We start from the raw sequence: 27,690 nt of genomic DNA, 5'->3' as shown, positions 1-27,690 counted from the left end.
TTTGATTAAAATGGTCAATTCCATGTCGGCTGCTCGGTCTAAAGCTCTTCTTTTTGATCTTGCACCGGCAGCAGATAAACCTGCTCATTAAGGAGCAGGAACTCATTAACGATGACACCGCTGGTGTAAATAAAGAGACATGAACACAGACACTTGCCAGTGTTTGGAACATATATATATACAGATACACATACACACATACACACATATATACATATTAGTCTTAACATGCTTGGAAACGATGCTGATAGTTTTTTGTAAGTCATGGGTGAAAGATGTTCTAATCATAGGTATAGGTCTATAAATAGACATAAATAAGTCTGCTTTGTACGCATGTACACAAGAACAAAACTCAAGGCAAAGAAACAGTAGTGTCCAACGTGTATTTTTGACGAATGTAGTGCAATGTACACAATGATGAAAGCTTCATGTTATTTATTTAAATCGTAATTGTCTGACACTCACACACTTACAGCCTCGAGCACAATGTCTGTTTTCATCCACAACTTTTGTAGTAGTTGTGTCCGATGATTGTGAAGTATGATCAAGTATGAATCCACATCCCATGATGGAGCCTTTGATATCGCATGTTAACCTTTACCACCTGCAGGGTTATTGTTACCTGAGTATTGTGTCGGGACTCTATATGATGACAGATAAATGATGGATCTCGATACGAAGGAATGGTGTGAAGACTTATCTCAAAGCTCTACCGCTAATTTTAGTTAGCAAAGGTCATTGTATGTTGCCATGGCTACGATCGACTCAGTCTTGAGTAAAGGTTAGTGAGGTGTAGCGATGACTGATCTCTTGACAACCGCCACAGGTGTATTGTGGTCAAGAAGCCATGACTGGTCCTGCCGTGATTCTCGTCTCTGGGCGAAGCAAGCACCACACAATCTCTTTGTAGACTTTCTGATTGACCAAGATACCACGTGAGATGATAACTCAATTCTCTCATCCCTCGGCCAGGAACTGTCAGATGTTCAGGGTGTCGTGACCAGGTGCATTATGGCTGCTTCATTACAACAACACACCTGTTCACACCGCTCTGAACATCCAGCACTTCGTGTTCAAGAAGAACAGCGCCTTACGGGAACAACCTCTCTAGTCACCTGATTTTGTTCTTTATCACTTTCTTTCTTTCCGAAAGTTCGAGAGAATTTACTTTTGGTAAATATGGAGTAATCAACACTTCAAAAACTTGTTTATTTTATATATCTTCTTTGGTAGCATATTGCAAATTCTAGAGAAGATTGAAAACTGACTTACAAAGGGAACCTGGACTGTTAATCAGCATGCTTGACATAAACTTATCTTGGCTCTGTGTACTGAATGACATCAAAATTTATTGCTTGCATCTTGAAATTAATAATTTATTTATTGATAGGCAGTGTTGTTGGCAATGGTCATCATGCTTATCCTGGCAATCGCATTCAGGCGACCATTAAGTGTGAGTAAACACGTTTCCTTAAGTTTATGCATGTGTGTGTGTACACCATTAATTGGGAGCACGTGAGCACTTATAGAAACTTGTGCAAAAATGTGTTTCAGTTGGTTGTATATCGTCTAAATTAATACTCTGCATGCAGTAAGTACATTTATGTCTGTGTAACAAGTTAATGAATGATGTTTTAAGCACCTGTGATTCAGTGTCTGAAAAATCCCGTGTATAGGTGTATGAACGAATAAATGTATGCATATATAAACACAACTTTTGGTTAGTAAGCGAACGTGTGCATAAATGAACGTGTGTCTCCGTGTTCTTAATAATATTTAGAAAAATAATATTTAGACGCAAGACAGGTCTGTAAGCAAACAGTCCCTGACACATAGTCGTACTCTCATCATACATTTTCCATACTAACAAAAAGATTGCATAAATGCATTTTATTTCCAATGAATTATTTATACAGCAAACTTCTAAAATATTTCTGGTAGAATAAAGTGAATTTCTAACCATTCTGACATTAGGAATAATAAATGGTGACTGAGAGAGATTAGCAGAATTGAAAAGAATGGTGGGAGTTGGAATGTTATGTGCTTGAATATTAAAGATTGTAATGTTACAAATTATACTGTTGCATGCTTAATTCTGCGTAGTCATCGTCGAATCACATCCAAATCGTTAGCGATGACGGATGACGTCACGGGGATGGACAGGTGTAGATGCATGTACACGTGCAGGTGTCTGAAAAATGTCGATGTATTACATCTAATGATATTTATTATAGAGCTAGATACATAATGGCCATAAAATTTGCTATATATTTATATAGATACATAATTATTGACCTCTTGAAAATATATCTATATCGATAATTACTGACACTCTTTATTTCAACGTGAAGGAAAAAATTAACAAATAACTCAACAGTCTTACTTTCGGCGTTGACATTTGGGGCTGGAGTTGTGATATCTGACGAAGAAAGTTATAAAGGTAAACGTCTTTGAAACAAATAAATTTAAAAAAATGTAAAAAGCCATTAAAATTAATAATCAGCATATTAGAGTGTATTATCAGCATACGGGACACATTGAAGTTTATTCTGTCTTACATTAGGGACTGTCCCCTTTGTGACAACTGCTCGAGTTTCTTTATTTGTAAATTCTGTAAAACGTTTACTACTGGTAAAATATCTCCATAAGAAAATACTTACATGTTAAGTAAGCAGGTATAGAAGGACGATAAGCTGAAATTAAAAAAAAATGGTAAAGTGAAAGAAATAATCATAAATCCTTGTTAGTAATGTAAATTATGACAGTTGAGGAAGACAAGTAAGAACAGTAAGAAATTACTTTCAATATTAGTGTTGTAGAGAGTGAAACGTTTAAATCACAAACACCAAGAGGTGAATCAGTTAACAAATCCTGTTGTCATCAGGTGCACATGGTGCCGCTAGATGGCGGAGGTCTAGTGTTGTTAAAACTCAGATGTATCCCCATCAAACAAACTGAGAAAATGGAGGTGTCATCTTTACGATGTTGTTTAGCTTACAGTTTTGGTGGCTTAGTCTTTAGTGCTCTATAATATTGCTTTGAAAATAGATGACAATTCTGATGTATTGTAACAGTGTCTGCATATGTAGATGTCAATAACACAAACAATCGAGTTAGAATTGGACTGGTCAACTAATTAATTTGTGACCTACCGTCAGGACTGACTGTTCCAATGGTAATGATGGCCAACTTCATCTCATCATTTTTCTGCCATGTGCATCTGTACTGTTTGTTTGAGTCTTCAGCTTTAATTTTGTGTACTAGATAAATGGTCTGAAGATAGGTACAAGTACCCGGCACCTGATCGAAGTAGTTTTCTATCCAGACCAAATCTGGGGAAAGGTACGGACGCCATGCCATGCCATCGTGGTATTCCCAGGTCCAATTCCACTTATCCTGTTAACATTTGATTTGCTGACAAGTTAGAAACAACACAGGTAGGTACCCCTTTTCGAACTTACAACAAAACTGTATTTAGAACAAATCACTATATAACTGTATTTCTACTGCATTGCTAACTGCAGTGATGTAAGTACAGCGCCAGAGAGAGGAATTAAAGTCGTTTTGCTTTTGGGCATCCACTATTGCTTATTTACAAACGGAAATTTTATTTGAGATGTAAATAAACACCTTGTTTTCCTAAGTAAAAGGTTTTTAAAAACACTTTTATTGAGAAAAAACACTGCGCACTTGTCTATAAAATACAATGCACGAGGAAAAACAAAAAGACGGCGGGACTGGAAAAATACTTGCGGAGTGAGAGAGCGGGGAATATAGTATGTTGGCCATTTTAGAGTTAATGTGTGTGTACACAGGTACCAGGTAAGGAAGGAAAGAGGTGAAATGTTACCAATTGAGAGTTGCCGACGATGGCGATGCACTTCAATGTCACAGTGTCGTTCACAGCATAAAACTCCAAGTTAGGAGACACAGATGCGGTTATGTTTCCAGAAGCAACTGAAAACGAGAAAGATAAAATCTTCACGAAATTTTCTATAATTGAAAAGCCTCCACCATCTAAACGTTTATTATTGTGGCTCGATTCTTAGAGTTTGGTCCACAAAAAACTATTTGAACATAACCATGGACTATTAGCTGTGACGGTGCAGCTAGGTCATTATGTCATGTAAATGTTAATTTTTTTTCACGAGATGCCCATGTATTGAAATGGTTAATAACACCTTATTTGAAAGTATAGTAATGTAACTGTCACCAATAAATAAAATACAAATAGAAAAACCTTCCACCAATTTGTAAACAGGCATAATGGCATAACTACCTTTTTGTAATATTGATATCTTTGACTTCAGCCATATCCGTGGATCTGATGTTGACAACTACCACAATGTGTGCATCTACACACGTTTTCTAAGTTTCAACAAGAAAATGACTTACCCGTGAATGTTACATTTTCGCTGTAGTATAGAGTCTGTCTGTTTGGACTACCAGTACCGTTGCTGTACATAATACTACATAAATATAAACCAGCATCTTCACACTTCGGCTGTTTCAGTTCCAGCGTAATTGACCCTTGACCTATACCACCCGCGAGGTTGGCATTGTACTGTGTCAGGTCAGTGTGAGGTTCAAAGGTTGGCAGTCCTTGATTGACCCCAGCAACTGCTGTAACAAGTTTTCTCCCTGTTTGTGGCGTGAAGCGAGTCAGACTGATTTCATATATTGTAACACCAGGGGGAGCTGCACAGGAGATTACCACAGAGCTGCTGCTGATGTCATCAGTCAGTTCCAGTTCTTTGGGGTTAATTTGCAGCTGAGCATGCGCACCTGAACAAAGAAATTTAAATTGATATTTCTAAGATTTTTCCAGTCAACCCAATTATGTGCAAGTCGTACGAATGTATGTATAGATGTTGTACATGCCAAAATGTGTTTGTGTGTGAGTCGTTTGCTGTGTGTAAATGTTTTCGCAAAATTTAACGATATAGATATCAGGATAGAAGCAGCCAAGATACACTCAAGTGTTTTATCGTCTTAAAATCTTTATATCCCTGTCTTTTCTATCCCCATGTAGTTCAATCTTCTACTTTATTCTTCCTTTTTATTTTTCCAAACCATCTGATTAATTCTTTTTTAAAACTTAATTTAGTAAATATAAATTAAACTAAAATATTTTAATATTATTTTTAAATAATACTTACTCCGAGTAATGCATGTGATAGTAAAAGCCACGATGACGAGGACAGACAAAGCCATGTTGCCGAATAAACAAGGTTTTGTAGAAACTCGCAGCTTCCAGTTCTTAAGTGTGAGAGCAGAAAGACCAGACGAAGTATTTCCTCTTCTTCCACGAGATCTCACCCCCTCTTTTCGTTCGCTCCTGTGGGATGTAAGCCACTTGAGTATGGTATATATACAAGGACAAAAATGTCACACCCTTAAGGTTGTGCCCACAGTTTAATGAAAGATTAACTGAATTTACAAGTGTTGATCTCCACCCAGGATGTGCACCTACTGGAAAGCAAATTAGATGTCTGGGTTGAGCTCAAGGCAAGAACTGTTTCATCAACTGAGTGATCGACTTTAGTACAGACCCTGTATTCACTACCACGAAAAGGAAGAGAGTCAAACCGATGACATTATGAATAATTGTATTGAATAATTGATCAAGCCTTTCCATTGGCTGAAGGGTTGCTTATCCATAGGGGTAAACTGACTTTTTAGTTTATTACTTTTGCCTCTAATTGTAACCCTGATGATTATCAGTGTGTACCTAAAATACGTTTATATTAGCAGACGAAAAATCAGTATTTTGCTCTGAGTTCTCCAGTTGGTCTTTAATATATCGCATGGAAATTCTGTTACTCCTTAATTAATCTGTGTTTATTGTACCAGTTTACATGGTGGTATCTTGAGAGTTGAAAGCAGCCTCTTGTCCCAGATATATCTCCCGGATTTTGTGGAACTGTTTGCACTGAGCAAGCACTGGTCGTAAAAAGGATTGTACTGGTGAAAGCTGTCAAGGAATTCAGTTAAATCCGACTGACGCTTTGCAGCGGATTTTCTTAAAGAAAATTAGTTCTTGCAGTGCTCCTGTTGGTTAAGATCTTAAGCTTACACTACTTATCTTCTTTCTAGTCATTTAAAGAAAATAAGCTTTTGTAAAAGTTTTAAGATTTTTATAAAACGGCCGCTACTACATTCACATATTTTCCTGAAAATAAACGCCCCTCAATAGTAAGTAAAAATCCCACTTTCTACCAGAACTTTATGAAAATCGCGCTTGAAGTGAAAAACGCGAGATGTTTTAGAAATGAATCATTGAAGTCGGACAACTAAGGACTAACTTCACTCTCGTCTCGAGATGCAATCTGGGGGTCAACGGGTGAACAAAAGGTACAGGAGGTCTTTATAGTTACTGTTCTTGAGGAAGTATTCAGGATGCGTAATCCAAAGTTGGGCTTGACACATTAAGTGTAGTGATATATGTGTGTGTGTGAGCGTGTGTGTAAGCGTGGGTGTTAGTGTAGATAAATAGCCATGAAAATTCCCACCCTTTATCCGGTCCTATCCAGATTTTTCAAGAAGTCTTTTTATGCTCACAAGAATTTCATACAGTGTGTTTGGTTTGTATGTGTTGCTCCTGATCATGTTTTTGCTATTGTTGTTACTGTTATTATTATTAAGCCGCTCCCAGTAGCTCTAAATGAAACCCACATCTACTATGGTGCCACACATACATTTATAGTACTAGACATAGTAGGCAACTGATACATAAGCTTCTTAACAGAACAGTGTAGCTAGTACTAACATTTATTATTTACCAATATTAATTACCAATAAAAATTTTGCATCAGACACAAATTTGTAATTTTAGTTAACTGTTATTTATTCGCTGATTGTATGTGTTGGAAATGTAGATAAAGTGTCAAGTGAGCTAGAGATTGGTGGGTGGTGTTTCACGATCTCTAAGGTATGGCTTGTGGAAAGCAGATACCACACTTATCATTGTGACGACTTTAGCCCCAACCACCAGTAAATCAGGTACCCACTTCCACAGTGGCACCAGTTATGTGGGCAGAGGTAGGAATCAGACATAGGCCAAGTCAGGAATCGAAGCAATGTCTGTCTAACCCATACTCAAGAGCTCTAATTGCTGATCGTGTATATATTTATATATAAAAACTCACAAAGCATTTAACAAAAAGAAATATATTATTTAAACCCAATTTTTCTTTAACATTATCCCATGGTTTACTCCAATGTCGTTCTTTAATCATTCTTAATAAATCATGTTTAATCACAAAGCTCGATCTACACTCCCATCCATCCTCTGCACACATTTCCACACTCCATATAAACTCTTCCTCGAATATGGCGTCAAAATTGTTTATTTTCTGTATACGAAAAGAGAGACAATCTTTTGGAAAAGAGACAATTAGCCGAATGCCATACAAATCGAAATTTCAACCTTATGTGAAAAGAGAGAGAGTGTGTATGTGTGTGTGCGCGTGTGTTATGTTTCCACAATAATACTTTTATTCGGCGTTTGCAGGCCGGCTGGCCTAATACGTAAAAAAGAAGTAATCAAACATTTACAATGGGAGCTATATAAATATTATAACGAACAGGAAAGAATAACAAGTATACAAGAACTAAAACACTGAATAACAGAAGATGGACATTAACATTTTGTATTTTATGACAATCAGTTATCCACATAGCAACTGAAAGGCTAGCTTTAAAGGAACATGAAAATTTCGGGAAGAAAATGAAATCTATTAAAAGTGCGTAAATACAGTTCGCCATCTGAGTATATTTTTGGTTATTTTATGTGTGTTTTGTGTGTAAGTGCCCATAAGATTTCTTTATCAATATGTTGTTATCTGAAACTTTGCGCAGCGAGAGAACAGACATTTGTGCACTATCCTGGAATTCAAGTCCTAAGTCTCCATTGTAAAGTACAGGTCTTAGGGTCCAGTTTGTATCATCACAATCAGAGATACAAAAGCAACGAGACAGAGAATCGCGTGGTCAGCAATGGTATCAGTGGCTGAACTATAGCCTGGAAATTAAAGTAAAATCAAAATCAAATGTAATTTGAATACGTAAAATTCAGCACAAAAATTCATACATATTAAAATGAAACAAGTTTTAGATAAAATAAAACTTTTAATTTCGTTACTTATAATAAAACACATTAAAATTATAGCAATACAAACTGCACACTTGTTATGCAGACTGAATTAAAATACTGGATCACTGCTTGTGTCTGCGTTGAGATTAATGAACACTGAAGTATGTGTCCGATGACGGCAAGTCTGTGTGTGTGTGTGTGAGACACAAAGAAAATGCCAGTATTGAAACCATTGAAACGCCAAAACAATGCCAATATGTGTGCGTTTGTTGAGTATGTGGATGCACGAAGAACTAAAGCGTGAGCAGAATAGTACACTTGAACATTTAAAAATTCACTTACAATTCAAGTGTCATAACAGAGCAAATTGCGCCTGCACGATCTTTTGCAGCAGGTAATTGATACATTTTCTACCTTTCTTTAGTCCCTATTACTCTTACCGTAACCACTAACGTTTCATCAATATATATATAATTACAGATATATACTGTAAATTGGATATATATTTTAGCCAATCAGAACAACTTACTCTCAGTGGATGAAGTTTTGGTCGATCCAGTGCCTGAAATAATAAAGAAATGAGAACTGTTTAACATTTTTACCATTTGTAGTAGACACTAAACTGAAATAAAAATCTCTGTCAAAGTTCCCCTACAATTCCAGTGTCATATCCGAGAAAACTAACATTCACAATTTTTTTACAGCAAATAGTTGATGCATTGTCTCCCTTGCTTTAGTCCCTATTATTCCTACCATAACCGCTAGGGCTTCATAAATTTTGTAAACTGAATAAAACTTTCAGCCGACCAGAACAACTTACTCTCAGTTGATGAAGCTTGAGTTGATGCAATGCCTGAAATAATAAAGAAATGAGAACTGTTTAACATTTTTACCATTTGTAGTAGAGACTAAACTGAAATAAAACTCTCATCTCTGTCAAAGTTCTCCTACAATTCGAGTGTCATATCAGAGAAAACTAACATTCACAATTTTTTTTACAGCAAATAGTTAATGCATTGTCTCCCTTGCTTTAGTCCCTATTATTCCTACCATAACCGCTAGGGCTTCATAAATTTTGTAAACTGAATAAAACTTTCAGCCGAATAGAACAACTTACTCTCAGTTGATGAAGCTTGAGTTGATGCAATGCCTGAAATAATAAAGAAAAGAGAACTGTTAAAAATTTTTGCCATTTGTAGTTGATGTAACAGGGTAGACAGGAGTTGTTTGCCTCGTCTCACTATAATAAACACAAGTCAACACTGTCGTGGGTTTAGGTGCCAGGCCAGTCGATAGTTCTGGCTCAGGCGCATCATCCACGTCACACACTCGCGCTTTCGATGAGTCGTAGCTCTCACCTCTGGCTGTCCCCTCACGTGCTGTGCTGCTGCCCTCTTCACCCGACCTTCACATCCTACTTATCTCAAAAACATCCCTGCACCTCCATCCCGTCACTAGGCTCCTCCCTCCCGCTCTCCTTCGGTCACGTGGTCGTTGCCCTGTCAGTAACTACCCCCCACCGACAAGCCTGTATTTGTAACCTTTCCCTCTGTGCGTGTTCGTGCTTGCATGCGTGCCATATTCTTTATTGCTGTATAGACACTAAACTGAAACAAAAACCACATCTCTTTTAAAATTCACCTACAATTCGAGTGTCATAAGAGCAAACTGAACGTGCAGGTAATTGCTACATTGTCTGCCTTGCTTTAGTCCCTATTATTCTTAATCTTGCCATAACCACTATAGCTTCATCAATACATATTAAGTTTTGTAAACTGGATAAAACTTAAAGCCGATTAAAACAACTTACTCTCAGTTGATGAAGTTTGGGTTGATGCAATGCCTGAAATAATAAAAATGAAAGCTAGATAAAATATTTACCATTAATGGTAGACATTAAACTAAAATAGAAGACTATATCTTTAAAAGGTGTTAAAAGCTATGGATGTATCCAGCTTTTGTATGACCAAAGTCAGAGTGAACAGACTGATAGTGCATGATATTCAGTATCTACTAGCTCGGATATTCGACACTGCCTGGATTGATTTGTGATTGTTTTTCTGTGCCAACTTTAATTGTAATTTTACAACCAGCTTTTGATCACACTACTTACTTTATGTCCAACATTTTCATGAAGTGATTTATATGGCTCAATGCAAGGATACTAAATAAATTGTATGTTTAGATGGGTTTCTAAAGAACAGGGTATATACAGGTATATACTGAAATTATTATATAATCATAACAATAAAAATAACTTTAATCCACAGAGTTTAAAACAAAAATTTCCTTCAATCATTTTGACCGGTTTGTTAGTGTTAAATCAACTACCCGACAGAATTTCCACCATTCTAGGTAAAATGTAATCTGTTATACATTATCGAAACATCCAATATTTGTATTTGTCCAGCATTCATTTAGCAAACATCAGGATGTACCAGGGAAGAGTCCGAAAGTTTAAGAGATGCCAGTGATCTGAGAAATATTCATCAGTCTTGTTAAACATGCTGAATCTTTGTAAGCATTACCTGAAACCTTGTAGAAAATTAGTTTCCAACATTTCTTTAATGTAGGAAATGCATAGTTTAGTGGAAAGGATCTGTACAAACTTAATTTGCATCAAGGTTGTTTAGAACCGAATAAATATTTTTTATTATTTAACACTTTCGTTTTGTTGAGCTTTATGCTCTTTCCCTTTGAGCATATTTTTTTCAAAAAGATGGTTCTACCCTTTGATTGAAATATTTAGAACAACTGTCAGCTTCAAAGATCTACAGAGGAAGTTCTTATAACATTTCTAATAACTTACCATCTTCATTGACTATTCCAAGAGTGAGAGAGGCTGAATCTTTATCCCCATTGTTTTCCACTGAGCACCTGTATTCTCTCTTGGAGTCATCAGGTGTGAGGAGGAGTGTAAGATAGCAGACCTGACGATAGTAACATGTGCCTGGCACTTGGATAGGTGTGTCCTTTCTGATGTCGCTGTCCTTTGTGTATGTGCGCCATCCGTACATCTTATCATTGAACTCCCAGGTCCATTCCTCAGTGTTCTGAGATAAAAAGAAATAAACTACAGGAGCTGGTAAAATATTAAAGACGAATGATAAGAACTGATTGCAAGGTATAGTGAAAGTGAACCAGAATCACATAACTCCTCCGGCGGAGGAGCTGCCAGAAGAAGAACAGAACGGATTCCGCGTCGCTGGAAGAAGCACTGCTCAACAAATGTACAGCAGCATGCTATCATTGAAAAGCACGTGCAGCGCGGCAAGGATCTATATAATAACTTTATCGACTTCAAACAGACTTTCAATAGAGCCTGGCACGAGGGGTAATGGGCTATGCAATGGATATTAATGTTGAAGAAGGCATTGTATGCACCACTGAGGCACTGTACGACGGCTCCATGAGATCACTATTCTTCAACAACCGATCGAGTGTTGAGCTCTTTCCCATAACGGTTGATGTGCTCAAGGGGTTGATCTTTATCCTAGCGCTATTTAACATCTACCTGCAGACAAATCATGCGGGTTACCCTCTAGGACTATCCCACCTCCGTGTAGATCGGTTCAATAACCTCCGCTTTGCCGATGACATCGGTCTGGCGGCGGGCAGCAATAGTGAGTTACAGACCGTCGCTGACAAACTCGCCACCAGTGCGGAGCCTAAGGAATGGAGATCAGCACCTAGAAAAATAGTCACGATGAAAACCACTGGATCTAGCAAAGCAGAGGTCAGAATAAACGGAGTACAGCTGAAGCAGGTGCGGTCCTTTAAAGACCAACCTGAATGGTTTGAATGTTTAAGATATTGGTAGATATAAGCAATATAAACCTAACATGTAAAGTTCAGCTTCCAAAACGCATCCGTTAATTAATTATCCGCTAGTAAAGTGGCAGCTTTTTCAGAACTAGGAGAAATGTAGGCTGTCGGCGGCCGAATAATCCGAACTGTTTGTACAGACGGTTCTCCAGGATCACGCGAAAGTCGATGACAAAGCAAGCAGAAAAAAGGCTGAGGAACTAACGGGAAGGATCAGACCGGCTATCCGCTCGGGAACCTTCTCTCACGGGCGCATGACCGGCCCCAGTGGCGTGAGTTCACCCATGCTGCATCCAATTGTGTCTCACCCCTACAACTGATACCTCCGATATCGGTTATAGGAGGAGAAGAAAAAGTTGAAGAAAAGGTATATGTGATGGAAGAGTCAGCGCGATGACTATGAGCATGAATTACGTGCATCATATAATGGGACTGTATAAATCATTTTTATTAGGATCGATCCTGAAATTCTACTAGAAGACTTAATCATTTAATTAAGGTATTATTTTAAGAATTATAAAATACCTTTGTTGCTTGATCATAAACGCCAATAACTGCATTACATAACAATTCCACAGTCGTGTTGGCTACGTTGATTTCATTGTCAGGAGAAACTGATATAGTGATGTTGCCAGGTGGAACTGAAATTAATAAATAAATTTATAAACTGATGATTAAGTTTACTTTCAGAACATCTTTCCTCACGAGTGCATGGTTTGAAGATGACTGATGACGATTAAACTTTTAATAAATAAACATAAGTCTTTGTTGCAGTTTCGTCTCTTTATAATATACTTGACTGATTAAACGGTTATGTTGTAGATGACTACTGGTAAACGGCTAAGAGCGATATTTGATGATGACAGCCGTGAAGTCTCAAAGACATTGAATACATTTTCTAATTGTTCAGATGATGATGATGATGATTGATGATTGATGATGACGACGACGACGATGATGATGACGATGATGATGACGACGACGATGATGATGATTACGAAAGTGTGAGTCCAGTGTGAGACAGCACATGCATTTATCTTGAGTGTATGTACAAGCGTGTCCCAAGATTGGGCCAAGGCTACTTTCCACATTTTAAGTGTGTTCTGATATCATTTTTTTAAATCTTTGCAAAGATCACTGGTAGTTCGCGCACTTAACCATCGAATGTCAAAGATAGTAATCAGATTTCTTAATTCTTAGCTGACAGTAAATAATAAAACGTAAAAAAGGACTTACCCGTGACTGTCAAATTCTCAGACTCATCCAGAACCTTCGGATCTGGTTGAGTAAAAGTTCCACTATTATACATAATGGAACAGTGATACACACCGGCATCTTTGCAGTCCGGTTGTCTGAGAATCACCTGAATTGATTTTTGAGTTACACCACCTGAAACTGTTGCTGAATTAGCTGGAAGACCCCCTTCTGAAGCTGGAACCAATGTTGCCTGTGGAGACTCTGCACCAGCGAAAGCTAGGGTCTGTTCTTGGTAAGGTTGTGAGCTTGTGATGCGGGACATTGTCATAACATACACAGACTGGACAGTAGCGGTACTTGGAATGCTACAAGTAAGTTGAACAGACTGATTAACACCACTCAAACGCAGAGTACTTGGAATCACCTGCATGTCAGCAAGTTCACCTGGAAAAAAATCTTTATTTAAAGATATAAATATAGTTTCCAACATTTTGTACCTCAATGTTTTATTATATAGCACATGTACTGTGAAATACCTACATGTGGGTAAATTATCTGGTTATGTCTTTGGCGTGTGTACATGCCTTTGTTTATGCTTTAGAAAAATTTGCACTGAACACTCAAACTCAGACGTGTGTTCTAGGAACATCTAAGCATAAGAAAAATTTAATAACAAATAAAATAATAAGACCAGGATGCACATATAAGCTATGTAAAAAGTGTCTGGAAAAACAAAAAATCAGAGACCCATTCGATTAGATCAACCTAAAAAGTGGTATTTCCATTTCAGAATGAAATCTGTACTCCTCGAAACCTAAGTTAGAGAATCTGTAGTACAGAAAATGGACATGGATATTTTCAGACTATCTACATGTTACAGTGCCTGTGATGATATACAATATTCATATAGCAATTAATTTCTTTGTTTCTGACCGTATCATCCACATCGACATAATATTATTAGCAAGATAGAAACGATGTAACTATAAGTGACAAAGTTATATGAAATCAAAACCTCGCTGTGTCCTACGTTGACAGAATGTTACAACACGGACGGGGGATACAGATTTATGTTACGGTGCGAAATAAATTATGCAAACATTGACGTACTACCAACAGAGCAATTCCTTTTTCAGGTTATAAATATCTCCAAGTAAAGAATCCTCTTTGCTCGAAGGGTTCAACATATATGACTTCATTTCGAGTCTCAGGATTTGATATTATTCCCTAACATATTGTATCATAAAATAAGATTTTTAATTTGACTTAAGATTTTTTGAAACATCAAACTGTCAAAAATGTTTATTTCATTACTTCTTTATTTTGACTTACCTGTTGTAGTAACAAATGTGGCTGTAGGTGTCGTATCTAAAGATATTAGAAAAAGAAAATGATGCTAAATACAAACGACATTTTTTGATGCAACTCATGCAACGAACCTAAAAATTTAAAATATAAAAAATCCGCCTCTAATCATGGCAATTATGGGAAAATTGTGTCATCATTATGCGAATGTGTTTTCAATAGGACCTAAAAAGAAAGCAAAGAAAAAAAAGAGAATGTTACGTGAAGGCGAGGTAGGTACTAAATACTGATGCTACACTAATTGTGAGCAAAGGGAGCCAAACTAACCAGGTGTCGGTGCAGGCTGTTCATCCACGGCCTCGTAGGTTAGCATAAAGCCCGAGTTAGTAACAGAACCGTCGCTAAAAAACTTGATGAACATGTGCTGTCCGGAGCTGTAGTAAACTGTATCGTTGGGAATTCCATAGAACCTGACAAGTAAAGGCGATGAAGCCGACATACCTGCGACATACCCGTGTGTTGTGTTTATTATTTCTCCAACAACATTTGTAAGCGAATCAAGTGACTAGCTAGTCGTCTTTACAAATCAACTAACAGAGTGTTCAGTTTGTACGACGACAACTAAAACTGCAGAGATATATTTTCTTTCAAATGTTTACCATTTAATGCAAATAAAGTAATGAAGAATCAGTTTTAACTCTTCAAATTGCATCTTCACGTGCCATCATACGAGTTCAAACTAGAGAGGCAAGATAGTCTGCAGCAGAAAGACAAAAAAAAATCATTATAATTTTGAGCTAAAGTAGGATTCAAGAAAGTTACCATCAAAAATCTCTACGTAGTCGTAGTTTATCTCCATACTGGCGACTAAGACTGTCACCTTGACGACTAAATTACTGGCAGAGCTTATTATCCACCGACAGTTGGCGTTGCTGCAAAATATTTGGCACTGACTTAACTAGTCACTACATGTGACAACGCATGCCAAAACACAATAAATCATTTAATTAGACAAGAAAACACACTGAAAAGGTAAACTTTCTTTTATGTCATAAATGTGTACTTATGTTATAAGCTGCTGTACGCCCAAATGTCACTGCATCTTGCCGCTGCATCTTTGTTGTGTTATCCATTTGGAAAAAAACTATTTTAGAAAAATAAACTTACTTGTAATAGTCACTCGGGTAATTAGGTGACATCAGGTAACCGATTTCATAGACAACAGCAGAAAGTGTTGTATCGTTGACAGGGCACACTGAAAAGTGTAGACATTATATGATCATCACCATTAAAATACATCTGGAAAAAGTAATTGTTAAGAGGAAATAGTGAGAAACGAAAGATTGATGGACACCATTATAATCAACTTTTAAAAAAGTAAAAAGAGCCATTGGCTAGGTTAGGTAAACGGTCTCATGTCTTATCCAATCAGCACAGCTCTACAAGTTCAAAAAGGTAAACTAAATAGACATTTTTAAAGAAGGGAAAGGAAATATTTGTCATTGGTCTGAAGGCTTCTCCTTTCCTAAAATCCTACTAAATACTTTGAAGATTATGTTGATAGTAAACAGGATCAGTCGTTGCTTAGAAAAGCAAATAAGCACGTAAGTAAGGAATTAATTAACAAAAACCCCATAAGAATTAAGTCAATCTGTAAATTTATTTGCTTGTCACTGATATTTGTACAAATTCTAAGAAAACACGCGATTGGTGCGTGCATTGATGTAAGTGTATGTCTGTGTGTAAGAAAGATAGTAAAAGGTATCATAGTAAGAGTGAGATAAACAATTCATTCTGCTTAGATTATCATTGGTTCTTCTACTAAGAGGAATATAGAAGAAAATCAATAGAGCGATAGTCCTACCTTCACTCGTAACTTTTGAAGTAGTGCTATCAGCAGAATCTGTTGTATGATCTACAAAGAAAATCAATCGAATATTAGGAGAAATGTCTTCTAAGTGAATAAACATCACAAACATAGGAGATTTATATATCGGTGTCCAGTCACTTAATCCCCAGATACTTCATCCCCAGACACTTAATCCTTATAAATCAAGTGCAACCTATAATAGATTGTTGGATGCAGTTAGAGAGCTAATGCCTAATGCAGCTCCAGAGACAATAGTAACAGACTTTGAGAAAGCTGCGATGACCGCTTTTAGTCATGTAAAGTAACGCTGAAGTCAGGCGGTATTATGCAAAGTCACTGAACAGGGGATGAAAAGTGACGATGACGAAGACGACGAGTGACGTGGAATAGTCAGATGCCACCCAGCACTTTCCTATGTATGTGAGAAAAACATTATCGATTCCTTCGAATTGCTTGCAGAGTCAATGCCACAACATGATCGCATGCCGGGACTTCTATCCTACTTCGAGCATCCGTATATACTGTATATATTGTTAAAGAACATTAAATTTACTAGCTTATATAAACTTTAACTAATGTTGTAGATGTTCAAATGACGTTGAAGTTAATAGCATGATTTGAATTTGAATTAAATTTTTTTAGTTAAGGATTTAGTTTAGGGATGAAGTGTCGGGGATTAAATGTCGGGGATGAAGTGTCTGGGGATTAAGTGACTGGGAACCTTATATATCCTCTGTTAAGATTATTACGGTCACTGTATATTCAATGGCAAGGAGTCAGTCATTGGTAAACATAATATTTGTGTAGTGATGTGCAGCCGTAAACTGATCTCTTCACAACTGCCGCGTGAACGGCTCCTTTCTTCTTTTTTTTTTTTGACTCACCCGTTGTTGTAACAGAGTTGTGTGTTGGTGTCTCATCTGAGACATAAAAAACAATTTAAAGATATAGACAATTCGTTTAATACACACAATACAAAGAGTATCTTAAGTGCCTAAGACGAAAATGTAAGCCGAGTCTCTTCCCAACAATTCATTGGTGAGTATTTCATTTAACCCAAGTCGTCGCTGTTCGACTCAATGGTTATTGTTTTCTGTAAGCTATGCATGCAACGTATTTAAATCAGAACTGTAGACCTAAACAGTTAATAACACTGTCTTCATGCGAGCACGCACGCATATAAGAAAAACAAAGCTAACTGAAAAACTACAAGAGAGAAAGTACTGGGAAACATTTTCTACTTTAGAATAATGGAATGTTTTAATTGTACACAATGGAAACTGTTGAATATGATTTACAATCTTAATGTGGGCATACATTTTATACAAACGCAAAGAAAGAGATTTTTGTAACAACGCTTACCTTCTTCCGTGACTTCCCAAGTAGTGCTGTCCACTGATCCTGTAAAATAATCTAGAAAAAAATTAATCGCAAATTAGAGGAGATGTCTTTCAAATGAGTCAACATCACAACCGACAGAAGCTATGATATCAAATGCTAACCTATGGGACAGACAACCATGAGTATTTAATGACAAAACTGTTTGAGGACAGGTAAGTGATAGAACCGAAGAAAGAGGGATAACTAAAAGTCACGTGATAGCTTGACTGCAAACCGCTAATTTTAGACAGCAAAGGTCATTGTCGATTATTGAGTTAAGGTGACACGTTTTTATTGTATTATGCAGATGTAAAGTGCTCTTTTTTCAACTGCGACATGAAGAGTCTAACGAAAAAGATTTTGACCACCTTTGGAAGATCCTGATATGGTTTACATTTTGCTGACTCTATGCAGTAGTAGGAAAAGTTTGTTCTGTGTGTCTGTCTGTCTTTTTCTTTTTTAATTTTAACTGTTGACTCACCTGTTGTTGAAACAGGAATGTCTTGAGGTGTCGTTTCTGAGAAATTAAGAAAGAAAAAAAAAATGATGTTAAAGAGACAGATGAGTTTTTCAATGCACGCAAGGCAAAGATCGGCAAATGTGATTAAAATAGCAAACCGCATCTCCTCTCAGCAGTTAAAGGCAACTGTGTAATCATTTTCAAGAAATTCTGCGAAAGAGTGGTTACAAAAGGAGAAAAAAGTAAAAAAAAAGTTAATGCTACGTGAATCCGAGGCAGTGACTAAATACTGTTGCTACACTAATTCTGTGCCAAACTAACCAGGTGTCGGTGCAGGCTGTTCATCCACGGCCTCGTAGGTTAGCATAAAGCCCGAGTTAGTAACAGAACCGTCGCTAAAAAACTTGATGAACATGTGCTGTCCGGAGCTGTAGTAAACTGTATCGTTGGGAATTCCATAGAACCTGACAAGTAAAGGCGATGAAGCCGACATACCTGCGACATACCCGTGTGTTGTGTTTATTATTTCTCCAACTACATTTGTAAGCGAATCAAGTGACTAGCTAGTCGTCTTTACAAATCAACTAACAGAGTGTTCAGTTTGTACGCAGACAGCTAAAGCTGCAGAGATATATTTTCTTTCAAATGTTTACCATTTAATGCAAATAAAGTAATGAAGAATCAGTTTTAACTCTTCAAATTGCATCTTCACGTTCCATCATACAAGTTCAAACTAGAGAGGCAAGATAGTCTGCAGCAGAAAGACAAGAAAAAAAAATCATTATAATTTTGAGCTAAAGTAGGATTCAATAAAGTTACCATCAAAAATCTCTACGTAGTCGTAGTTTATCTCCAGACTGGCGACTAAGACTGTCACCTTGACGACTAAATTACTGGCAGAGCTTATTATCCACCGACAGTTGGCGTTGCTGCAAAATATTTGGCACTGACTTAACTAGTCACTACATGTGACAACGCATGCCAAAACATAACAAATCATTTCATTAGACAAGAAAACACACTGAAAAGGTAAACATTTTTTCATGTCATGAATGTGTGCTTATATTATAAGCTGCTGCACGCCCAAATGTCACTGCATCTTTCCACTGCATCTTTGTTGTGTTATCCATTTGGAAAAAAACATTATTTTAGAAAAATCAACTTACTTGTAATAGTCACTCGGGTAATTAGGTGACATCAGGTAACCGATTTCCCAGACAACAGCAGAAAGTGTTGTATCGTTGACAGGACACACTGAAAAGTGTAGACATTATATTATCATCATTAAAATACATCTGGAAAAAGTAATTGTTAAGAGGAAATAGTGAGAAACGAAAGATTTATGGACACAATTATAATCAATTTTTTAAAAAAGTAAAAAGAGCCATTGGCTACGTTAGGCAAACGTTCTCATGTCTTATCCAATCAGCACAGCTCTACAAGTTCAAAAAGGTAAACTAAATAGACACTTTTAAAGAAGGGAAAGGAAATATTTGCCGTTGGTTTGAAGGCTTCTATTTTCCTAAAATCCTACTAAATACTTTGAAGATTATGTTGATAGTAAACAGGATCAGTCGTTGCTTAGAAAATCAAAGAAGCATGTAAGTGAGGAATTAATTAAAAGAAATCCTCATAAGAATTAAGTCAATCTGTAAATTTATTTGCTCGTCACTGATATTTGTACAGATGCTAAGAAAACACGCGATATGGTGCGTGCATTGATGTAAGTGTGTGTCTGTGTGTAAGAAAGTTAGTAAATGGAACCACAGTAAGAGTGAGATAAACAATTCATTCTGCATAGATTACCATTGGTTCTTTTACTAAGAGGAATATAGAAGGAAATCATTAGAGCGATACTCCTACCTTCACTCGTGTAGTTTGAAGTAGTGCTATCTGCAGCTTCTGTTGTATGATCTACAAAGAAAATGAATCAAAAATTAGCAGAAATGTCTTCTAAGTGAATAAACACTACAAACATATGAGATTTATATATCCTGAGTTAAGCTTAAGGTCACTGTATATTCAATGGCAAGGAGTCAGTCATTGGTAAACATAATATTTGTTTAGTAATGTTCAGTGATAAACTAGTCTCTTCACAACTGCCCTGTGAACGGCTCCTTTCTTCTTTATTTGTTTTTTTTTTTTTTTTTTTGACTCACCCGTTGTTGTAACAGAGTTGTGTGTAGGTGTCTCATCTGAGACATAAAAAACAATTTAAAGATATAGACAATTCGTTTAATACACACAATTTAAAGAGTATTTTAAGTTCCTAAAATGAAAATGTAAGCCGAGTCCCTTGCCAACAAATCATTGGTATTTCATTTAACCCAAGTCGTCGCTGTTCGACTCAATGGTTATTGTTTTCTGTAAGCTATGCATGCAATGTATTTAAGTAGACCTAAATAGATAAATAACACTGTCTTCATGCGAGCACGCATGCATATAAGAAAAACAAAGATAACTGAAAAACCACAAAAATGAAAGTACTGGGAAACATTTTCTACTTTAGAATAATGGAATGTTTTAATTGTACACAATGGAAACTGTTTAATATGATTTACAATCTTAATGTGGGCATACATTTTATACAAAAGCAAAGAAAGAGATTATTGTAACTACTCTTACCTTCTTCCGTGACTTCCCAAGTAGTGCTGTCCACTGATCCTGTAAAATAATCTAGAAAAAGAATTAATCGCAAATTAGCGGAAATGTCTTTCAAATGAGTCAACATCACAACCGACAGAAGCTTTGATATCAAATGCTAACCTATGGGACAGACAACCATGAGTATTTAATGACAAAACTGTTTGAGGACAGGTAAGTGATAGAACCGAAGAAAGAGGAATAACTAAAAGTCACGTGATAGCTTGACTGCAAACCGCTAATTTTAGACAGCAAAGGTCATTGTCGATTATTGAGTTAACGTGACACGTTTTTATTGTATTATGCAGATGTAAAGTGCTCTTTTTTCAACTGCGACATGAAGAGTCTAACGAAAAATATTTTGACCACCTTTGGAATATCATGATATGGTTTACATTTTGCTGACTCTATGCAGTATTAGGTCAAGGTGAAGAACATGGCTTTTAAAATATTAAAATCTACTACGATCACAATAAATTTATTTGCTTCCGATACATTCTTGCTTCCACCAACAGATTTTTTTAACTATACGTAGTTATGAGAAAGACAAGACCATGCTGTCACCAACTTCGACAGAACATTAACGTGTGAATTAAAGTGTCAGAACATTGACGGCCTACCACGAGAGTAGTTTCTGCTTATAGATGAAACCGTTCTTTTAGGTATGGAGATGATGAAATCTGTTGTTAATCTTGATTCTCGGAATTCAATATTTCTCTCGTACTGTACAGTCTATAGCGGCCCGGTGGCGCAACGGTTAGCGCTGTTAGCGCCTGTCACCAATACAGTGAAGGTTGGCTGCCCTGAGTTCATTTCTCGTCTCGGGCATGCTGTTCTTTCTCTGCACGTGGCATCTGTTTACAGGGCTGGCCGCCCTCCGCCAAGGACGGTCCCAAGCCCGGCTGAAAAAGGAGGAGGGTTGGGCGTGGGGCCAGCACCCCCACCCCGTAAAACAAATCCTTGCTACCGAAACATCGATTCCAGTTAAGACTGTAGTCGATGGCCTATGCCCCAGGAGGGGTGAAAGGGCCTAAAAAAAAAACACAAAAAAAAAACTGTACAGTCTTGTGCGACTCTTTCTACTAACAATCTGACAAGAAAAGTTTTTTCTGTGAGTCTTTCTTTCGCTTTATAAATTTTAACTGTTGACTCACCTGTTGTTGTAACAGGTATGTCTTGAGGTGTCGTTTCTGAGAAATTAAGAAAGAAAAAAATTATGTTAAAGAGACAGACGATTTTTTCAATGCACGCAGGGCAAAGATCGGCAAATGTGATTGAAAATAGCAAACCGCAAATCCTCTCAGCAGTTAAAGGCAACTGTGTAATCATTTTCAATAAATTTTGCGAAAGAGTGGTTACAATAGGAGAAAAAAGTAAAAAAAAAAGAGACTGTTACGTGAAGGCGAGGTAGGTACTAAATACTGTTGCTACACTAATTCTGTGCCAAACTAACCAGGTGTCGGCGCAGGCTGTTCATCCACGGCCTCGTAGGTTAGCATAAAGCCCGAGTTAGTAACAGAACCGTCGCTAAAAAACTTGATGAACATGTGCTGTCCGGAGCTGTAGTAAACTGTATCGTTGGGAATTCCATAGAACCTGACAAGTAAAGGCGATGAAGCCGACATACCTGCGACATACCCGTGTGTTGTGTTTATTATTTCTCCAACTACATTTGTAAGCGAATCAAGTGACTAGCTAGTCGTCTTTACAAATCAACTAACAGAGTGTTCAGTTTGTACGACGACAACTAAAACTGCAGAGATATATTTTTTCAGTTGTTTACCATTTAATGCAAATAAAGTAATGAAGAATCAGTTTTAACTCTTCAAATTGCATCTTCACGTGCTATCACACAAGTTCAAACTAGAGAGGCAAGATAGTCTGCAGCAGAAAGTAAAAAAAAAAATCATTATAATTTTGAGCTAAAGTAGGATTCAAGAAAGTTACCATCAAAAATCTCTACGTAGTCGTAGTTTATCTCCAGACTGGCGACTAAGACTGTCACCTTGACGACTAAATTACTGGCAGAGCTTATTATCCACCGACAGTTGGCGTTGCTGCAAAATATTTGGCACTGACTTAACTAGTCACTACATGTGACAACGCATGCCAAAACATAACAAATCATTTAATTAGACAAGAAAACACACTGAAAAGGTAAACTTTCTTTTATGTCATAAATGTGTACTTATGTTATAAGCTGCTGTACGCCCAAATGTCACTGCATCTTGCCGCTGCTTCTCTTTGTTGTGTTATCCATTTGGAAAAAAACACTATTTTAGAAAAATAAACTTACTTGTAATAGTCACTCGGGTAATTAGGTGACATCAGGTAACCGATTTCATAGACAACAGCAGAAAGTGTTGTATCGTTGACTGGACACACTGAAAAGTGTAGACATTATATGATCATCACCATTAAAATACATCTGGAAAAAGTAATTGTTAAGAGGAAATAGTGAGAAACGAAAGATTGATGGACACCATTATAATCAATTATTTAAAAAGCAAAAGGAGCCATTGGCTAGGTTAGGCAAACGTTCTCATGTCTTCTCCAATCAGCACAGCTCTACAAGTTCAAAAAGGTAAATTAAATAGACATTTTTAAAGAAGGGAAAGGAAATATTTGCCATTGGTCTGAAGGCTTCTATTTTCCTAAAATCCTACTAAATACTTTAAAGATTATGTTGATAGTAAACAGAATCAGTCGTTGCTTCGAAAAGCAAATAAGCATGTAAGTAAGGAATTAATTAAAAGAAATCCTCATAAGAATTAAGTCAATCTGTAAATTTATTAGTAAATGGAACCACAGTAAGAGTGAGAAAAACAATTCATCCTGCATAGATTACCATTGGTTCTTCTACTAAGAGGAATATAGAAGGAAATCATTAGAGCTATACTCCTACCTTCACCCGTGTAGTTTGAAGTAGTGCTATCAGCAGCTTCTGTTGTATAATCTACAAAGAAAATGAATCACAAATTAGCAGAAATGTCTTCTAAGTGAATAAACATCACAAACATATGGGATTTATATATCCTGTGTTAAGATTATTAAGGTCACTGTATATATTAAATGACAAGGAGTCAGTAATTGGTAAACAAAATATTTGTGTAGTGATGTGCAGCCGTAAACTGGTGTCTTCACAACGGCCCCGTGAACGCCTCCTTTTTTTTTTTTTTTGACTCACCCGTTGTTGTAACAGAGTTGTGTGTAGGTGTCTCATCTGAGACATAAAAAACAATTTAAAGATGTAGACAATTGTTTTAATACACACAATACAAAGATTATCTTAAGTTCCTAAAATGAAAATGTAAGCCGAATCCCTTCCCATCAATTCATTGGTGAGTATTTCATTTAACCCAAGTCGTCGCTGTTCGACTTAATGGTTATTGTTTTCTGTAAGCTATGCATGCAATGTATTTAAGTAGACCTAAAGAGTTAATAACACTGTCTTCATGCGAGCACTCACGCATATAAGAAAAACAAAGCTAACTGAAAAACTACAAGAATGAAAGTACTGTGAAACAATTTCTACTTTAGAATAATGGAATGTTTTAATTGTACACAATGGAAATTGTTGAATATGATTTGCAATCTTAATGTGGGCATATATTTTATACAAACGCAAAGGAAAGAGATTATTGTAACTACTCTTACCTTCTTCCGTGACTTCCCAAGTAGTGCTGTCCACCGATCCTGTAAAATAATCTAAAAAAGAATTAATCGCAAATTAGAGGAGATGTCTTTCAAATGAGTCAACATCACAACCGACAGAAGCTATGATATCAAATGCTAACCTATAGGACAGACAACCATGAGTATTTAATGACAAAACTGTTTGAGGACAGGTAAGTGATAGAACCGAAGAAAGAGGGATAACTAAAAGTCACGTGATAGCTTGACTGCAAACCGCTAATTTTAGACAGCAAAGGTCATTGTCGATTATTGAGTTAAGGTGACACGTTTTAATTGTATTATGCAGATGTAAAGTGCTCTTTTTTCAACTGCGACATGAAGAGTCTAACGAAAAATATTGTGACCACCTTTGGAATATCATGATATGGTTTACATTTTCCTTACTCTATGCAGTATTAGGTCAAGGTGAAGGAAATGGCTTTTAAAATATTAAAATCTACTACGATCACAATAAATTTCTTTGCTTCCGATACATCTTTGCTTCCACCAACAGATTTTTGCACACTCGATCTAGCTCTAACCTATAAGTAGTTAGTTATGAGAAAGACAAGACCATGCTGTCACCAACGTCGACAGAACATTAACGTGTGAATTAAAGTGTCAGAACATTGACGGCCTACCACGAGAGTAGTTTCTTCTTATAGATGAAACCGTTCTTTTAGGTATGGAGATGATGAAATCTGTTGTTAATCTTGATTCTCGGGATTCAATATTTCTCTTGTACTGTACAGTCTTGTACGGCTCTTTCTACTAACAAGCTGACAAGAAAAGTTTTTTCTGTGTTTTTCTTTCACTTTATAAATTTAACTGTTGACTCACCTGTTGTTGAAACAGGTATGTCTTGAGGTGTCGTTTCTGAAAAATTAAGAAAGAATAAAATTATGTTAAAGAGACCGATGATTTTTTTCAATGCACGCAGGGCAAAGATAGGCAAATGTGATTGAAAATATCAAACCCCATCTCCTCTCAGCAGTTAAAGGCAACTGTGTAATCATTTTCAAGAAATTTTGCGAAAGAGTGGTTACAATAGGAGAAAAAAGTAAAAAAAAGTAAATGCTACGTGAAGGCGAGGTAGGTACTAAATACTGATGCTACACTAATTGTGAGCAAAGGGAGCCAAACTAACCAGGTGTCGGTGCAGGCTGTTCATCCACGGCCTCGTAGGTTAGCATAAAGCCCGAGTTAGTAACAGAACCGTCGCTAAAAAACTTGATGAACATGTGCTGTCCGGAGCTGTAGTAAACTGTTATCGTTGGGAATCCATAGAACCTGACAAGTAAAGGTGATGAAGCCGACATACCTGCGACATACCGTGTGTTGTGTTTATTATTCTCCAACAACATTTTGTAAGCGAATCAAGTGACTAGCTAGTCGTCTTTACAAATCAACTAACAGAGTGTTCAGTTTGTACGCAGACCACTAAAGCTGCAGAGATATCTTTTCGTTCAAATTTTTACCATTTAATGCAAATAAAGTAATGAAGAATCAGTTTTAAATCTTCAAATTGCATCTTCACGTGCCATCATACGAGTTCAAACTAGAGAGGCAAGATAGTCTGCAGCAGAAAGACAAAAAAATCATTATGATTTTTGAGCTAAAGTAGGATTCAAGAAAGTTACCATCAAAAATCTCTACGTAGTCGTAGTTTATCTCCATACTGGCGACTAAGACTGTCACCTTGACGACTAAATTACTGGCAGAGCTTATTATCCACCGACAGTTGGCGTTGCTGCAAAATATTTGGCACTGACTTAACTAGTCACTACATGTGACAACGCAATGCCAAAACATAACAAATCATTTAATTATACAAGAAAACACACTGAAAAGGTAAACATTTTTTCATGTCATAAATAATAAATATTAAATATTATTTTATATTATATTATATTATAAGCTGCTGTACGCCCAAATTTCACTGCATCTTGCCGCTGCATCTCTTTGTTGTGTTATCCATTTGGAAAAAAACACTATTTTAGAAAAATATACTTACTTGTAATAGTCACTCGGGTAATTAGGTGACATCAGGTAACCGATTTCATTGAAAACAGCAGAAAGTGTTGTATCGTTGACAGGGCACACTGAAAAGTGTCGACATTGTATCATCATCATTAAAATACATTTAGAAAAAGTAATTAGTGAGAAATAGTGAAATAGGAAATAGTGAGAAACGTACGATTGATGGACACCGTTAAAATCAATTTTTAAAAAAGTAAAAGGAGTAATTGACTAGGTTAGGAAACGTTCTCATGTCTCATCCAATCAGCACAGCTCTGCAAGTTCAAAAAGGTAAACTAAATAGACATTTTTAAAGAAGGGAAATGAAATATTTGAAATTGGTCTGAAGGCTTCTCCTTTCCTAAAATCCTACTAAATACTTTGAAGATTATGTTGATAGTAAACAGGGTCAGTCGTTGCTTAGAAAAGCAAAGAAGCATGTAAGTAAGGAATTAATTAAAAGAAATCCTCATAAGAATTAAGTCAATCTGTGAATTTATTTGCTCGTCACTGATATTTGTACAGATGCTAAGAAAACACGCGATATGGTGCGTGCATTGATGTAAGTGTGTGTCTGTGTGTGAGAAAGATAGTAAATGGAACCACAGTAAGAGTGAGATAAACAATTCATTCTGCTTAGATTATCTTTGGTTCTTCTACTAAGAGGAATATAGAAGGAAATCATTAGAGCTATACTCCTACCTTCACCCGTGTAATTTGAAGTAGTGCTATCTGCAGCTTCTGTTGTATGATCTACAAAGAAAATAAATCCAAAATTAGCAGAAATGTCTTCTAAGTGAATAAACATCACAAACATATGAGCTTTATATATCCCGTGTTAAGCTTATTAAGGTCACTGTATATTCAATGACAAGGAGTCAGTCATTGGTAAACATAATATTTGTGTAGTGATGTGCAGTCGTAAATTGGTCTCTTCACAACGGCCGCGTGAACGGCTCCTGTCTTCTTTATTTTTAACTCACCTGTTGTCGTAAAATAGTTGTATGTTGGTGTCTCATCTGAGAAAGAAAGAAAAATAATTTTCAGACATAGACAAATCGTTTAATACAAACAATATCAAAGAACAGCTCATGTTCTTCAAATAAAAATGAAAGCTGAATCCACATTTAACAAATCATTGGTGAGTATTTAATTTAATCTAACTCGGCACTCTTCAACAATGGTTATTGTTTTCTGTAAGCTATGCATGCAACGTATTTA

General features: G+C 36.6%; 2 protein-coding genes across 3 annotated transcripts; both read right to left on the bottom strand.

Annotated features, from left to right (window-relative positions):
- Window positions 1–1,911: 1,911 nt before the first annotated feature.
- Window positions 1,912–5,292, bottom strand: LOC112567958. Its single transcript, XM_025244914.1, has 7 exons — window positions 5,160–5,292; window positions 4,396–4,785; window positions 3,851–3,957; window positions 3,153–3,396; window positions 2,661–2,693; window positions 2,384–2,419; window positions 1,912–2,191 (listed from the first exon to the last, which is right to left on the bottom strand). The coding sequence occupies exons 1-7, from the start codon at window positions 5,212–5,214 to the stop codon at window positions 2,148–2,150; spliced, it is 909 nt and encodes a 302-aa protein (XP_025100699.1). The 5' UTR covers window positions 5,215–5,292; the 3' UTR covers window positions 1,912–2,147.
- Window positions 5,293–7,340: 2,048 nt separating this feature from the next.
- Window positions 7,341–25,706, bottom strand: LOC112567952 (deleted in malignant brain tumors 1 protein-like). 2 transcript variants are annotated; one of them, XM_025244901.1, is made up of 31 exons: window positions 25,598–25,706; window positions 25,291–25,326; window positions 24,433–24,483; window positions 23,963–23,998; window positions 23,681–23,731; window positions 23,072–23,159; window positions 22,723–22,832; window positions 22,229–22,402; window positions 21,930–21,965; window positions 20,758–20,808; window positions 20,292–20,327; window positions 19,996–20,046; window positions 19,299–19,386; window positions 18,952–19,061; window positions 18,454–18,627; window positions 18,154–18,189; window positions 17,655–17,705; window positions 17,177–17,212; window positions 16,287–16,337; window positions 15,590–15,677; window positions 15,245–15,354; window positions 14,750–14,923; window positions 14,450–14,485; window positions 13,157–13,561; window positions 12,446–12,561; window positions 10,905–11,148; window positions 9,906–9,938; window positions 9,213–9,245; window positions 8,916–8,948; window positions 8,625–8,657; window positions 7,341–8,023 (listed from the first exon to the last, which is right to left on the bottom strand). In XM_025244901.1, exons 1-31 carry the CDS (start codon window positions 25,689–25,691, stop codon window positions 7,929–7,931), a joined length of 2,760 nt encoding a protein of 919 aa, XP_025100686.1. In that variant the 5' UTR covers window positions 25,692–25,706; the 3' UTR covers window positions 7,341–7,928. The 2 variants fall into 2 exon arrangements, with proteins under 2 accessions (XP_025100686.1, XP_025100688.1); XM_025244903.1 differs by having other exon boundaries at window positions 24,433–24,471.
- Between the last annotated feature and the right edge of the window lie 1,984 nt (window positions 25,707–27,690).

Source organism: Pomacea canaliculata, linkage group LG7 (assembly GCF_003073045.1).
Source record: "Pomacea canaliculata isolate SZHN2017 linkage group LG7, ASM307304v1, whole genome shotgun sequence".
NCBI classification, from domain to species: Eukaryota; Metazoa; Mollusca; class Gastropoda; order Architaenioglossa; family Ampullariidae; genus Pomacea; species Pomacea canaliculata.
The sequence above is the reverse complement of the archived record's forward strand: the minus strand, read 5'-3'. Positions and strand labels throughout refer to the sequence as shown.

Bases quoted from the DNA above. Each gene is read 5' to 3' on its own strand.
- LOC112567952 (XM_025244901.1), bottom strand. From the start codon at position 25,691: ATGTTCATCAAGTTTTTTAGCGACGGTTCTGTTACTAACTCGGGCTTT. The intron at 16,338-17,176 runs GTGAGTCAAAAA...TTTTCTTTGTAG, and splicing joins CAACTCTGTTACAACAACGG to ATCATACAACAGATTCTGCT. The intron at 9,939-10,904 runs GTAAGTTATTAG...TTATTATTTCAG, and splicing joins TGGAATAGTCAATGAAGATG to GCATTGCATCAACCCAAACT.
- LOC112567958 (XM_025244914.1), bottom strand. From the start codon at position 5,214: ATGGCTTTGTCTGTCCTCGTCATCGTGGCTTTTACTATCACATGCATT. The intron at 3,958-4,395 runs GTAAGTCATTTT...TCTCGTTTTCAG, and splicing joins CGAAAATGTAACATTCACGG to TTGCTTCTGGAAACATAACC. The intron at 2,420-2,660 runs GTAAGTATTTTC...TTTCTTCGTCAG, and splicing joins TATACCTGCTTACTTAACAT to ATATCACAACTCCAGCCCCA.